The 14230-nt window shown below is 42.8% G+C and overlaps 1 protein-coding gene across 1 annotated transcript in view; it reads right to left on the reverse strand.

Annotated features, from left to right (window-relative positions):
- Positions 1-14002, reverse strand: part of SP1 (Sp1 transcription factor) — a 29339-nt gene extending 15337 nt beyond the window's left edge. The window contains exons 1-3 of the mRNA XM_036298305.1: positions 13886-14002; positions 12652-12815; positions 10388-11900 (exon numbers count right to left, since the gene is read on the reverse strand). Of these exons, the coding sequence (XP_036154198.1) occupies positions 10388-11900; positions 12652-12815; positions 13886-13892 (1684 nt within the window). The 5' untranslated portion in view covers positions 13893-14002. The remainder of the gene's footprint in view (positions 1-10387; positions 11901-12651; positions 12816-13885) is intronic.
- Between the last annotated feature and the right edge of the window lie 228 nt (positions 14003-14230).

Raw genomic sequence — 14230 nt, forward strand, 5'->3', positions numbered from 1 at the left:
GGGAAATGCTTGCCGGCAACAAGCCATCTTTGCTTTCATTGGTCTTTTACGTATGAATAATTAAAACAAGGAGATAAGCAATTACCAGTCACTAAGAATGATTTACCTTTAAAAAGCATGTTCAAACACACTGTAAATTTCAACAATTTTCCTTGTGCAATCCTAAGCAGCAATAATTCCTGTTTCAAGTCTCAACCCTTGAGGTCTATTTTAAGCATCTTACTTTACAAATATTCAAGATTTAAATCAGGGGTCCTCAAACTTTTTAAGCAGGGGGCCAGTTCACTGTCCCTCAGACCGTTGGAGGGCCGGACTATAGTTTAAAAAAAAAACTATGAACAAATTCCTATGCACACTGCACATATCTTATTTTGAAGTAAAAAAACAAAATGGGAACAAATACAATATTTGTATTTGCATGTGGCCCGCGGGCCATAGTTTGAGGGCCCCTGATTTAAATAATATAAAAGCAGCTGGATCAGCTACAATAGTATTAATAATCTTGCACCACTAGGTTCAGAAATTTGGAAATATTGTAAGAAAACTAATCAGAAAAGCTTAAAATGTAATTCTGACTAAAAACATAGTATGAAATGTGACTTTTAAAATATATATATATGTATTTTTATTGATTTCAGAGAGGAAAGGTGAAGGAGAGAAACATCAATGATGAGAGAGAATCATTGATCAGCTGCCTCCTGCACTCCCCACGCTGGGGATTGAGCCCACAACCGGGGCATATGCCCTGACTGGGAATGGACCATGACCTCTTGGTTCACAGGTTGATGCTCAACCACTGAGCCACAACGGCTGGGCTAAAAATGTGAATATAAAAAAAATATTTGTTTATAGAAACTAAAAGCAAAGTTTCAAAAAATTACTGTATCTCCTCAAAAAATTAAAAAGAGCCCTAGCTGGTTTGGCTTAGTAGATAGAGCATTAGCCTGGGGACTGAAGAGGTCCGGGTTCAATTCCGGTCAAAGGCACATACCCAAGTTGTGGGCTCGATCCCCAGTAGGGGGTGTGTAGGAGGCAGCTGATCAATGATTCTCTCTCATCACTGATGTTTCTATCTCTCTCCCCCTCTCCCTTCCTCTCTGAAATCAATAAAAATATTTTTTTTAAAAGTAATCCTAGCCCTAACCGGTTTGGCTCAGTGGATAGAGTGTCAGCCTGTGGACTCAAGGGTCCCAGGTTCGATTCTGGTCAAGGGCATGTACCTTGGTTGCAGGCACATCCCCAGTAGGGAGTGTGCAGGAGGCAGCTGATCGATGTTTCTCTCTCATCAATGTTTCTAAGTCTCTATCTCTCTCCCTTCCTCTCTGTAAAAAATCAATAAAATATATTTTTAAAAAAAGTAATCCTATATAATAAAACCCTAATATGCAAATCAACTGAACGGTGAAACGACTGGTGGAACAACCAGTTGCTATGACGCACACTGATCACCAAGAGACAGATGCTCAACACAGTAGCTGCCTCCAGCCCGTAGGTCCTAACCCGTGGCGGCGTGCCCCCAAGTGCCCCGCTGAGGGAGGTGACCGACGGCGGTGGCAGAGGGCGGTGCCAGGGCCAGGCCAGCCAAGGCAGGTGCGAGCAGGGGCCCCAACTGCCCCACCAGTCACCCAAGAGATCAGCCCTGATCTTCGACCAGGCCTAAGGACCCTGCCCATGCACGAATTTTGTGCACCAGGCCTCTAGTCTACACTAATTAAAGAGAAACATGCAAATAGATGTCACTCCACTATGCCCACCAGCCAATCGGATGAGTATGCAAATGAACCCAACAAAGATGGTGGTTAATTTGCATATGCAGGTGCGGAGCGAAGGCTGAAGGCTCTGGCTGGACTGAAGACTGAAGACTGAAAAGGCTTGGCTTCTCCACTGCGGCCAGACCAAAGGCCTAGGTCCCGGGTGCCAGAGGAAAACCGGTGCCGGCAGCCAGGGGAAGGCGTATTTCACGAATCTCTTCATGCATCGGGCCTCTAGTCTATATATAAAAGCCTAAAAGACCCTAAGACCAGAACCTATGACATGCACTGGCCACCAGGGGGCAGAAGCTCAGCACAGGAGCTGCCCTCTGGTAGTCAGTGCGCTCCCACAGTGGAAGCACTGCTCAGCTGACAGACCCGTCCTGGCGGTCCACTGGCCCAGTGGCTGCCACTCCCTCAGTAGTCCTACACCTACAGACCAGCGCCACCAGCACGATCCTAACAGTGCCTCTGGCATCCTGGAAGTTGGCCTCAGGCGCTACAGCTGCTTCCCTTCCGTAGACACTCCACAAGGAAGAAAGGATATAAAAGCGGCCACCAGGTGGCTCCCGACAACCGGCGCAAATATCACCTGGACAGATCTGGATCCCGGGCCGGCAAGGTTTTCCCATCGCCCACCAGGAGAGCCGATTGCATCCCGGTCACCCTCCCTCAGGACCCCACTTGTGCACGAATTCGTGCACCGGGCCTGTAGTAATTTAATAACTAAAATTCTTCATATTTGTTCATTTTAAACAATCTCCCCCCCCAATATGTAAATGCTATGGATTTAACAGAACAAAACACCATTAAGTAAATCATAATATTTATGTAATTTTCTTCCCTCTTTCCCATGCATCTACTTTTACAAACATGAGCCAAAATTTTAAGTAAAAGGATAAACAGTTAAAAAAAAAAATTTAAAGACCCTGGCCAGTTAGGCTTAGTGAATAGAGCATTGGCCTACAGACTGGAGGGTCCCGGGTTCGATTCCAGTCGAGGGGACATTGCTCAGGTTGCTGGCTCAATCCCCAGTAGGGAGCATGTAGGAGGCGGCCAATCAATGATTCTCTCTCATTGCTGATGTTTCTATCTCTCCCTTCCTCTCTGAAATCAATAAAAATATATATTTAAATATATGTATATTAAAAAAAACCATACCAGCCCTAACCGGTTTGGCTCAGTGGATAGAGCGTCAGCCTGCGGACTCAAGGGTCCCAGGTTCGATGCCGGTCAAGGGCATGTACCTTGGTTGCGGGCACATCCCCGGAAGCAGCTGATCGATGTTTCTCTCTCGCATCGATGTTTCTAACTCTCTATCCCTCTCCCTTCCTCTCTGTAAAAAATCAATAAAATATATTAAAAACAAAACAAACACCAAACCAAAGAAATTTCTTCATAATTTGGAAAATTAGGTTTCAGGGTTATGGGCTTTTTACTTTTCTTTTTTAAATATATTTTTATTTATTTCAGAGAGGAAGGGGAAGGAAGAGAGAGACAAACATTAATGATGAGAGGGAATCATTGATTGGCTGCCTCCTGCATGCCCCACATTGGAGTTCGAACCTGCAATCCAGGTATGTGCCCCTGATCAAAATCAAACCTGGGACCCTTCAGTACGCAGGCCAATGCTCTATCCACTGAGCCAAACCAACTACGGCATGGGCTTTTTACTTTTACCTTCTTTAAGACAAATGGTCTGGCCGAAACCGGTTTGGCTCAGTGGATAGAGCGTCGGCCTGCGGACTGAAGGGTCCCGGGTTCGATTCCGGTCAAGGGCATGTACCTGGGTTGCGGGCACATCCCTAGTAGGAGATGTGCAGGAGGCAGCTGATCGATGTTTCTCTCTCATCGATGTTTCTAACTCTCTATCTCTCTCCCTTCCTCTCTGTAAAAAATCAATAAAATATATTTAAAAAAAAGACAAATCGTCTGTATAAAATTAATACTCTTTCTTTCTTGAGTGCAAAAAACTGCCAAAGAATTCTAAGCAGAGTACTTTCAGATACATCACCAGTAACCATATAGAACCTGGACAAAACTGGGCCCTACAATAGTCTTTTTTTTTTTTTTTTTTTATAGATTTCAGAGAGGAAGGGAAAAGAGAGAGAAACATCAATGTGAGAGAGAGTCATTGATTGGCTGCCTTTTGCACAGCCCCTACCAAGGATCAAGCCTGCAACCAGAGCATGTACCCTGACCAGGAATCGAAAGGTGGTGACCTCCTGGTTAATAGGTCAACACTCAAACACTGAACAGGGCATAGATTTTAAAAGGGTTGTTAAACCATATCCACAACAGAAATGAAGGAGGTAAGGAAAGGAAGGTCCTGACAGGGAAGTTACAGAATAACATGAAAAAACAATAGATGGAGAGCAATAAGGAGATCAGATTTGCTATAAAAATGTTTCAAGCACAGCCTAAGTGCCCATCAGTAGATGAATGGATTAGAAAATTGTGGTACATCTACACGATGGAATACTATGCTGCTCTAAAAAGGAAGGAACTCTTACCATTTGCAACGTCATGGATGGAACTGGAGAGCATTATGCTAAGTGAAATAAGCCAGTCAATGAAGGAAAAATACCACATGATCTCACTCATTCATGGATAATAGAGACCATTATAAACTTTTGAACAATAATAGATACAGAGGCAGAGCTGCCTCAAACAGATTGTCAAACTGCAGCAGGAAGGCCGGGGAGGGTTGCGGGGCAGGAGGTAGGGGGGTAAGAGATCAACTAAAGGACTTGTATGCATGCATATAAGCATAACCAGTGGACATAAGACATTGGGGGATAGGGGAGGCTAGGGGACTGTCTAGGGCGGGGGGATAAAATGGACACATATGTAATACCCTTTGTAATACTTTAAGCAATAAAAAAATGTTTCAAGCAGGTGGGTGGGGAAAAAAAAAATGTTTCAAGCATATCAGGGAGGAAAATAAGAACTGTCAAAAAAATCTTTCTAATTGTCAAAAGGGGGGGGAGGATAATTCCCACACTCCCAATATGACACGCTGACCCTTATGTGTTCAAAGACTGATTATGTCTTTGATTTCTCTTTTGCAATTTTGTTCCTCCCTTCATTATCATTGATTATTTATACTTTACTTAGAGATTAAATAAATTCAAATTAATTCATCTGGTTAAAACAAATTCAAACTCATAACAAAGTTTATAAAGAAGTTGTTGATTAACCATGCCTTTTGCTTCTTTTTTTCCAATTATCTGTCTTAAGCTATAAATGTCAATAACACCTCAAAACTGAAAGAGGGGTTGGGGGGGGGGGGGAAATCAAGTCTATTCTTCTACTTGACAGAAATGGAGTAGAAAGGATCTTGATTTGAAGTAAACAAAAAAATGTGTCACTAAATTTTGTCAGTAGCCTTTGGCAAGTCATTGAATCTTTCTACACCGTTAACACGTTAAGCGTCCAGCCTGTGTTTTTTTTAATATATATATATTTTTTTATTGATTTTTTACAGAGAGGAAGGGAGAGGGATAGAGTTAGAAACATCGATGGGAGAGAAACATCAATCAGCTGCCTCCTGGACACCTCCCTGGGGATGTGCCCACAACCAAGGTACATGCCCTTGACCGGAATTGAACCTGGGACCTTTCAGTCCACAGGCCGACGCTATCCACTGAGCAAAACCGGCTAGGGCAATGCCCAGCCTGTTTTGTCTTCCGGATGGAAAGTATAGTGTCAGTCACCACGGACTGGGCACTTAACATGTTAAGTCTGAATAAAGGTACTGGAAGGGATGAAGGTTTCCAGATCTAGCAACTGTCAGTTTAACTGCTATTACCATGGCTAGTCTGGTTTAATTTTATTAGGTTTGCAAAGAGCTGTAATTTTTAAGCAATCAAAACAGGGTCAATTCAATGAAGAACTTACTGAATAATTTTAAAAGATCTAGCTCAATAGCATTTAACCTTAGGTTATTAGCAACAAACATTTGCTTGCCTATGAAAACCATTTAAAATAATTTTCCAGAGATGTATACACTTCTAACTTAATTCTCTCATCTCTTAAAGGGCAAGTCTTTGTCGTGACCTAGTTATATTTTAACTCCTTCTTGAAATTGTTAAATTATTTTTTATTTTATACACAGATACATCATGAGAAGGAGGATTCCGTGTAAATTAGATAGGCACATCCAAACTTGCTGAACAAGAAATACTGCCTAGTTCCCATAAACCATTCAGAGTTTTAAAAACATTAGAGCAAAAGTACAAATTCAAATTACAGCTCAGATTTGCAACCAATTCTGAAAAATACTCTTTCTACAGAAAATTTTTCAGGTCTTTTAAGGAGAACAACTCTAAAAAACCTAGGATAGTATTAACAATATAGTCATAGTTGAGCAAATAAGTTTTAAAATAATCCTTCTACACAACGGGGCCTGTATGTTAAATGCTAGAGAAAGGAACAGTACTATTGTGACACACCTTCTGCAAGAAATATGAAAAATATGCTTGTTTTTCAATTAAATAGTAAAGTGAAAAATTTCAACTATTATGTAGTGTTTACACACACAATACAAAGCATTAGTTACAAAAAGCATTACTTATATAAAGCTTTTCTACAGATGTTCATCTTACATTTTACAACATTTTCAAAGCCAACAAAACAATTAAAAGCAAGAAATGACCAGAACTAATTACTAGTGGTAACATTTACATACTACTTTACAAAGTGGAACAATTAAAAGGAAAGGGCGATTGAGAATTGAACAGATACTAAAGTTTTCTCAAACACTAGGCACTCTTGTGCTCTTGTTATTTAATTAAGATCTAAAATGGCCACATTACACAACGCAGTATGATTTAACAATGACGTCATTTACTGAAAGCCACAGGAATAAATAAATAGGAGCAACAGAAAAGGTCTGAAGACCGTCTTCTCAGTCTTTTCAGATCAAGAACCTAAGTTTTAAAGACCTTTTCTACTTAAAATCATTTAAAAAGTACTAACATCACCATAAGAAACAAATATATTTGATAAAGAAAGCAAATGAGCAAATGATGCAGAAACATTTGGTATATTTGATAAAGTGTATTATTTTAAAATAGAAAATTCTCTTGTATGACCTTTTGCACTAGAACAATTCTCAACACATTTAAATCATCTAAATCTACTTATCACTAATGTTCAGATGCACCAGGCTAAAATACAGGTTTTTAACAAATTAGGTCTCAGCAATCTGACCCCAAGCTTAGTGACACTATTGGCAAACCAATTCTAGTATCACGTTCAACTTAACTTCTAAGAGAAGACATTTTCCTGACCCCGATAAAACCGAACAGATGTGAATTTTTTTTATTTTTAGTGCTTGAAATTTGCTTCTTCAGTGAATTATAGCCATCAAAGAAGTATGTTCTATTCTCCTGCCAAAGCCCTGCACTCTTTATTAGGCAGAACTCCCACGAAGTCACCCAAACTCAGTCTTTCAAAGCCAGCCCCTACTCAACCTGGGGTAAGAGTTTTCAGGTCTCAGCAGTTATTGGGGGAAAAAACCTGAAGCTTTAAACTGGAAAAAAAAAAAAAAAAATCTACGAGTATGACTACAAAATGAGAGGAAAGAGTGTTGAGGAAAAAAAGAAAAAGCTGCTAACTTTAAAAATAAAACAAAAACTAAGCCCATCAATCATTTCACTGTCTGGAAACTAAACTTAGTTTACTGGGTGGTCCCTTCCTCACTACCACTCACCAGGGGCAGGGCCATGAAAAACACAGAAATAAAGAAGTGGCTGGTTTGTTTCTAAGTTTGTGCCTTTGCCTGTGTATTCAGCAAACAGAAGTAAACAAGAGTAGAAGTCAACAGGAGAGCTTAGAAATGTTTTAAAAGATTCTTTTATTTTTTAATAATAAATGTAAACAGACCAAGGGAACACCATGGAAGCTTTAGTCTTTCACAACCATGCTGTCTATCTACCTATTCTATTCTACTACATCATACTGCCAAGAGCTTGAGTTTTTCTAGTAAAATAACTATATACCAGAAAAGGTAAAATGAGACACTGCAGCTTCTAGGCAACAGCTGAACAGCACTACGCTTCAAGGAAGTAATTTTATTATCTTTCATTAAGAATGAAGTCAGATCAGTTGAAGAGAAAAAAATGTTGCACAAGTATGACTAACCAGAAAGGAGGAAACTGTATCTTCAGAAACCACTATTAATGAAGCAAAGAACTTCGATTCTCACAAAATGGCCTTTCAGTGCCTCATCTCATTAGTGAATGTCAAGCTCTGCTATCTTACAAAAAGGCATGCATTTTCTTGAGCTCAAAGAACATCTATAACAGCTAGGTAGCCCTATCCTATGACATATTAAATGGCAGACTTCCCCAGAGCATGATTTAGCAATGAGTGCCTCATAACTACTCCTCAGAGCTTAAGTTATAAACCTTTAAGAAATTGCAGGGATCCAAATTATTATTAATGGGAACAATCCTACAGCTTTGCTTTCCTTTGAAGAGCAAACTACTGGATACAACGTCAGAACAAAGAGAAAACAAACGTGCTAATGTAGATTATCCAGAAAGTATCTAATTTTCCAGGCTGTTAATTTCAGTTTTTTATTAAACTTTCCTCATAATTTTTAGCCTACAAAACACTTGCCAACTCTAGAGCACTAAATTTCAAAGAAGCAAAGCTACACATTTTTAACAATCTAAAGGATTTCTCAAGTCCAGACTTAAAACTAACAGGTAATGAAATGCCTAGGAGTACTAACCACCCAACCTCTGGCTGTAGTCTCATCACTTAAAAGTGCTTTTTAGTATCTCAATGTCCTCATCGAGAAAATAAAGTAATTTACAGATGATTTCTTAGGTCCCTTCCAACTGTAACTTTCTAGTGTAAGATCACTAAGAAAAGTACTGTCTTGATAATGCTCAAAATGTAGTCATTGTAAATACACCATAAGAATGTAAAAAAGTTAGGGAACTTGACCCCCCAACCCAGATTTTCCAAACCTTCAGAAGGCAGGAAATATGGCTGGCTGCCTATTTGTTATTCTCACTTATATAAAAACCAGTCTAAATGGTATAACCTGCTATAATAGAAGTAAGCATTTCATATACCAACATATATTCCAATAGAACTAGGAGTTCAATGGCAATAAACAATTCCCCATAATTTTTATATATCGTGCCAGAACGTATATGTATCCTTTTATCATGCTTTAGTAAAGATTAGCTACCTTGTGATGGAATTTAAAATGATACATTCTAAATAGACTGTAAACTTTTTAAATAGATATGATTTAAATTTCAAAATTAACCAATTTGAAATTCACTTAGTTCAAAGTAAATGACTGAATATTGTGGTCAACTGATTCAATACACATTCCAATATATATACCTCTTCTCTAAAGACTATATATATATATATATATATATATATATATATGTCTATATATATATATATGTCTATATATATATATATATACACCTCTTCTCTAAAAAACTATATATATACCTCTTCCCTAAAGACTATTTTTCCCTTCAATATTCTCCTTATTCCTGATTCCTCTCCACCTCCCCACTTCATTCCAGGCCTCACTCCCTTTCTCTCCCACACACTATTCCTTCCTCAATCACATACTATTTTCATAGCAGTCTTAAGAAGTGGTTCTCTTATCTAGGAAGTATCAGAATCATCTACGAAGCTTATTAAAAATATACATTAGTGCAAGGGCAAGTGGATGGCCTCTACTTTTAAGGCAACTAGGAGTTAAAAAAATAATTAAACCTTGAGTAACCAGCTTGCTCAGGGCAGAACATCCTGATTAACTAAAGATTAACCAGAGAACTTATTCTGTTGAAAAAAATCCTTCTGGAACCCATTATGTCACTTTTCCCCTCACTTAGGAGTTACAGTTCTTCATGAGAAATATCTGATGATTTAATAACTGTCCTATAAATAAGTCGAGTTTATAATCAATTTTTATCCTACACAAGAGTGGACCCCAAAAGCTAAATAAAACCATCAAGCTAAGAATGATTTTATATTTTTTTAAAGGGTTGTAAAAAACAAACCAAAAAAATGTGATTAAGACCATATATAGCCCTTGCTCTAGCCAGGTTGCTCAGTAGATAGAGCACCCGCCTGTGGACTGAAGCGTTTGGGGTTCAATTCTGGTCAAGGACATATGCCCAGGTTGCGGGCTCGATCCCCACTAGGGGGCTTGCATGAGGCAGCTGATCAATGGTTCTCTCTCATCATTGACATTTCTAGCTCTCCTTCTCCCTTCCTCTCTGAAATCAATAAAAATATTTTTTTTAAAAAAGACCATATAGAGCCCTAAAATAAACACTATTACTAGGTCTAAAATAAGTACTATCAAGCCCTTTACAGAAAATGTTTGCAGATCCTTGTTCTGTAGTACTAAAGGCACTGGAGGTACAGATTCCAGGGTCATTGCCCAGAAATGCTCCTTTCTCATCAGATTAACTGGGGGGAAAATTTTCCGTTAAATCAGTTCCAAATAGAATCATTGCTATTTCTCTAACTGACTTGCCTAAATGATTAGCCCTTAAGAAAGTTACTCCCTTCTTTGGAATCAACAGTTTCAGCTGAGGTGCTAGTTAAATGTGCAACTAAATGCAAAAAATTAGAAGCCTTACCTGGGGCATTTGCTATAGTCAAGGGCAGGCTTGGAAGCTGGTGCACCTGGATTCCCGAAGCACCCAAAGCACTGAGGTTAATAGTCTGGAGACCAGGCATGGAGGATAGTTGAGCAGCATTCACAGTGACTGTGCCCGCAGGAATAGAGGCAGCTGAGGCTATGGGTGTAAGGGTGGTATTGCTGCTGCTGGTCTGCCCCAGGGAAACACCCTGCATTGGGGCCAAGGTGATTGTCTGGGCCTGTGGGTTTTGAACTTGGAGGTTCTGCAGCTGAAGAGTCTGCCAACTGACCTGTCCATTGGGCCCCACTGTTGGTGTCCGGATGATGATGGGGCCAGAGTTTGGAACAGCCTGAAGCTGGAGGTTCTGGAGGGTTTCCTGGGAGATAGCTTGAGTTGTAAAGGTCTGCCCTGACAATGGTGCTGCTTGAAGAGCCTGGAGGGTCTGTCCCCCTTGAACTAACTGAGGCTGGATAAGAATCTGTTGTTGCTGTGACTGCTGGTTTTGTTCTCCCTCTTTTTGCTGACTTGTTTGCAGTGAACCTCCAGATGTCTGGTTCTGCTGAATGTTCAGAGCATCAGATCCCTGGAGCCCACTAACCCTCTGGGATGTCTGTCCCTGAGAGTTGGTCCCTGCTGATCCGCTGGTGGTAAAGTTCATAATTCCCATGTTGCTGGTGGTAGTAGTTGTTGAATAGCTATTGGCATTGGTGAAAAAGGAGCTGGAACTGGCTTGTGACGATACCAAACTGGCAGAACTAATGGCAGTCCCTGAGGTGACGGGCTGTGAGCCACTCTCCTGGGACCCAGAGCTGCTGATCGTGACTGCCTGAGAGCTAGGAGTCAAAGTAGCTGCAGAAACACTGTTAACAGGTAGCAAAGTGATATTCCCATTCAGGGCCACCGGCACATTGGTCACATACTGAGTCTGTCCTGAGAGGACATTATTAGCCAGGCCTTGGAGGGGGACAGCCTGCTGGAGTAGATTTGGCATAGCAGCAATGATGTTGCCTCCACTTCCTCGATTTGTGATGATCTGTTGGTTTGCACCTGGTATAATCTGTATTTGACCAGAACCATCCTGCTGCACTTGGGCCCCAGTAGCAGCAAATTGCAGCTGTTGCCCATCAACGGTCTGGAACTGTGGGATTACCTGATACTGAATATTAGGCATCACACCAGGTAGTCCTGTCAGGACTTGCTGGTTCTGTAAGTTGGAGGTGGCAGCCACAACATACTGCCCACCAGAGACGGTACGATTCTTGGAAGACTCACTGCCATTGCTGCCATTGGTACTGCTGCCACTCTGTTCCTTTGAGGTAGGAGTAGCCCCAGAGGAGGAAGAGATGATCTGCCAGCCATTGGCACCCTGTGAGAGTTGTGTAGCTGTGAGGTCAAGCTCACTGGTGCCCCCTGACTGGCTTGGGCCCTGGGAGTTGTTGCTGTTTTCATTGGGTGATTCAATTCGGCTGCAAGTTGCTGCCAACAGAGCCAAAGGGGATGGCTGGGATTCCTACCCAAAAAAATGAGGGAAAGAATTAGTTTAATGACATCCAGCTGCCAGCCTAGGGGGCAGTATACAACAAATAAACAACAAATAGTGCAGAAAAACTAAGAGCAAAAAAACCCCAAAAAACAGCCTATGGACTGAAGGGTCCCAGGTTCGATTCTAGTCAAGGGCACATGCCTGCCTAAGTTGCCAGCTTGATCCCCAGTGTGGTGTGGGCAGGAGGCAGAGACCAATGAATCTCTCTCATCATTGATGTTTCAACCTCTCTCTCTCTCCCCCTTCCTCTCTGAAGTCAATTAAAAAAATATGTATTAAGCACTACCTGGTTTGGCTCAGTGGACAGAGTGTCAGCCTATGGACTGAAAGGTCCTGGGTTCGATTCCAGTCAAGGACACATGCCCGGGTTGTGGGCTCCATCCCCAATAGGGGGGATGTAGGAGGCAGCCAATCAATGATTCTCTTTCATCATTGATGTTTCTCTCTCTCCCTCGTCCTTCCTCTCTGAAATCAATAAAAAATATATTTAAAAAATTTATATACACATATTTTTAAAAAACAACAAACATATGAAAAAAATCTGTTGCTGAAATTCTCATCTTTGGGGAATCATCTCCAAGTCACCTATCTCTCTGTACTTACTTCCCTATCTATAAAGAGGTTAGCCCCTTCCTAAAACTTATTCTGTGAAAAAAAACATCTAAGACGATACATCCTCTCTCAACACTTTCTCCTCTCTGTCCTGATCGTTCCTTACCTGTCCTCCTCCTCCTCCTCCTCCACTGCTGCTGCTACTGCCTGTGCTGCTGCTTCGAGCCTGAGAAAAGGCACCACCACCATTACCATTGCCCCCATTATTGCCACCAACTCCCTTCTCAATCTTCACCACGGCTGTCATTTCATCCATGGAGTGATCTTGGTCTAAAAAGAATTAAAAGATAAACAACTTAAAGTTGGGGGAAGGAAAAGGGTAAGGTGAGGAAGGGTAGGAGAGGTTATGAAGAAACAGACATGACTAAAACGTGAAAGGCGCGGGGGGCGGGGGGGAGGGGGGGGGGGGTCCTGATGGATGGGAGAGAAAGGACCGCAGTAGGACATGTAGGATATGAACTAGGCTCACTGATGCCAAACTGGGTCTCAACTCTCCTTTTCACAAACTAAACTCAGAAAACATTGAAAAGATGCTTTTGGTATAGGAAATGTGAAAGGCCGTGGGCATGTTGAAAGAGTTTCAAAAGAAAAAGTATGTGGGGGGGGGGGTGGGAGGGTGAGATAGGTTAAGGCAAAAAACAACATGTGAATGTATAGAAAGCTTGCTAAAATTAGGATCAAAGGAGAAGAATGAGGAAAATTCAAATACAAAAAGTAACAAAAGGAAAGAAGGGGAAAAAAGAAAAGAGATAAAAGGTGTGAGTAGGGAAACATTTGTGAATTCTGTTTAAGGGACTAAAGGGGTCCAGGGATTAGAAATCTGGAGGTTTCCGGGCGGGCTGAGGGCGGACCCTAGAGGGAAAGGGCGGTTTCGGGGTGAGGGGCGTGGAAAGGGCGGGACGGTAGGGGGGGAGGGGGAACCTACGGAGGGGGGGAGGGCCCTGGGGCAGGCGGTGACCAGAAGGCGGACCAGGGAGGCGGTTGGCCCGGGCGGGGCCTGCACTGCTCGGGCCACCCCCGCAACTCCAGCCCCCGACGGGAGGAGCCTCAGGCAGGCGGCCGAGTTGTGGGGGGTAAGGCCCGTCCCCCCGCGGCCGGGGCGGGCAGGGGGCGGGCGAGGCCATTCTGCCCCCTCCCCCGGGGCGGGTGGCCCATCCCCCTCCTCCTCGGAGGCCCCGCCACTGCCCCTTCTCCCTCCCTTCCCTCCGCCCCGGGCGGGACCAAGGCCGCCGCCGCCGCCTCCCGCCCGCCCCCCCTCACGGCGGGGACCGCCCGGTCGGCCCTCGCGCGCGCCCCCTCATTCCCTACCACCCCTAAGCTTTGAGTGGACTCATCCTTACCGCTCATGGTGGCAGCTGAGGGACGAGCTCAAGGGGTCCTGTCCGGGGGGGTTGGGGGGGGCCGGGAAAAACGCGGACGCTGACGAGGCAAGCGAACCCGGACCGGACAGGGAGGGGGGGGTAAGGAGGAGGGAGCAGCGCGCCACAAGCCCAGCCTAGGCCCCACCTCTTCGCTACTGCCCCGCCCAATGAGGGAGGGAGAAAGGAGGGACTTGCAGAAGAAAGGCGGTCAGGTAACCCAATGGCAAGACTCGCTTGCTCTCTAAGGCGTGTAAGACAAAGTTGCGTGCCGGGTGTCCGCCCTAAAAGGCCGCCTCCTCAATTTTAAAACCCAATGAAAGACGC

Source organism: Myotis myotis, unplaced genomic scaffold, assembly GCF_014108235.1.
Source record: "Myotis myotis isolate mMyoMyo1 unplaced genomic scaffold, mMyoMyo1.p scaffold_m19_p_3, whole genome shotgun sequence".
Taxonomy (NCBI): domain Eukaryota; kingdom Metazoa; phylum Chordata; class Mammalia; order Chiroptera; family Vespertilionidae; genus Myotis; species Myotis myotis.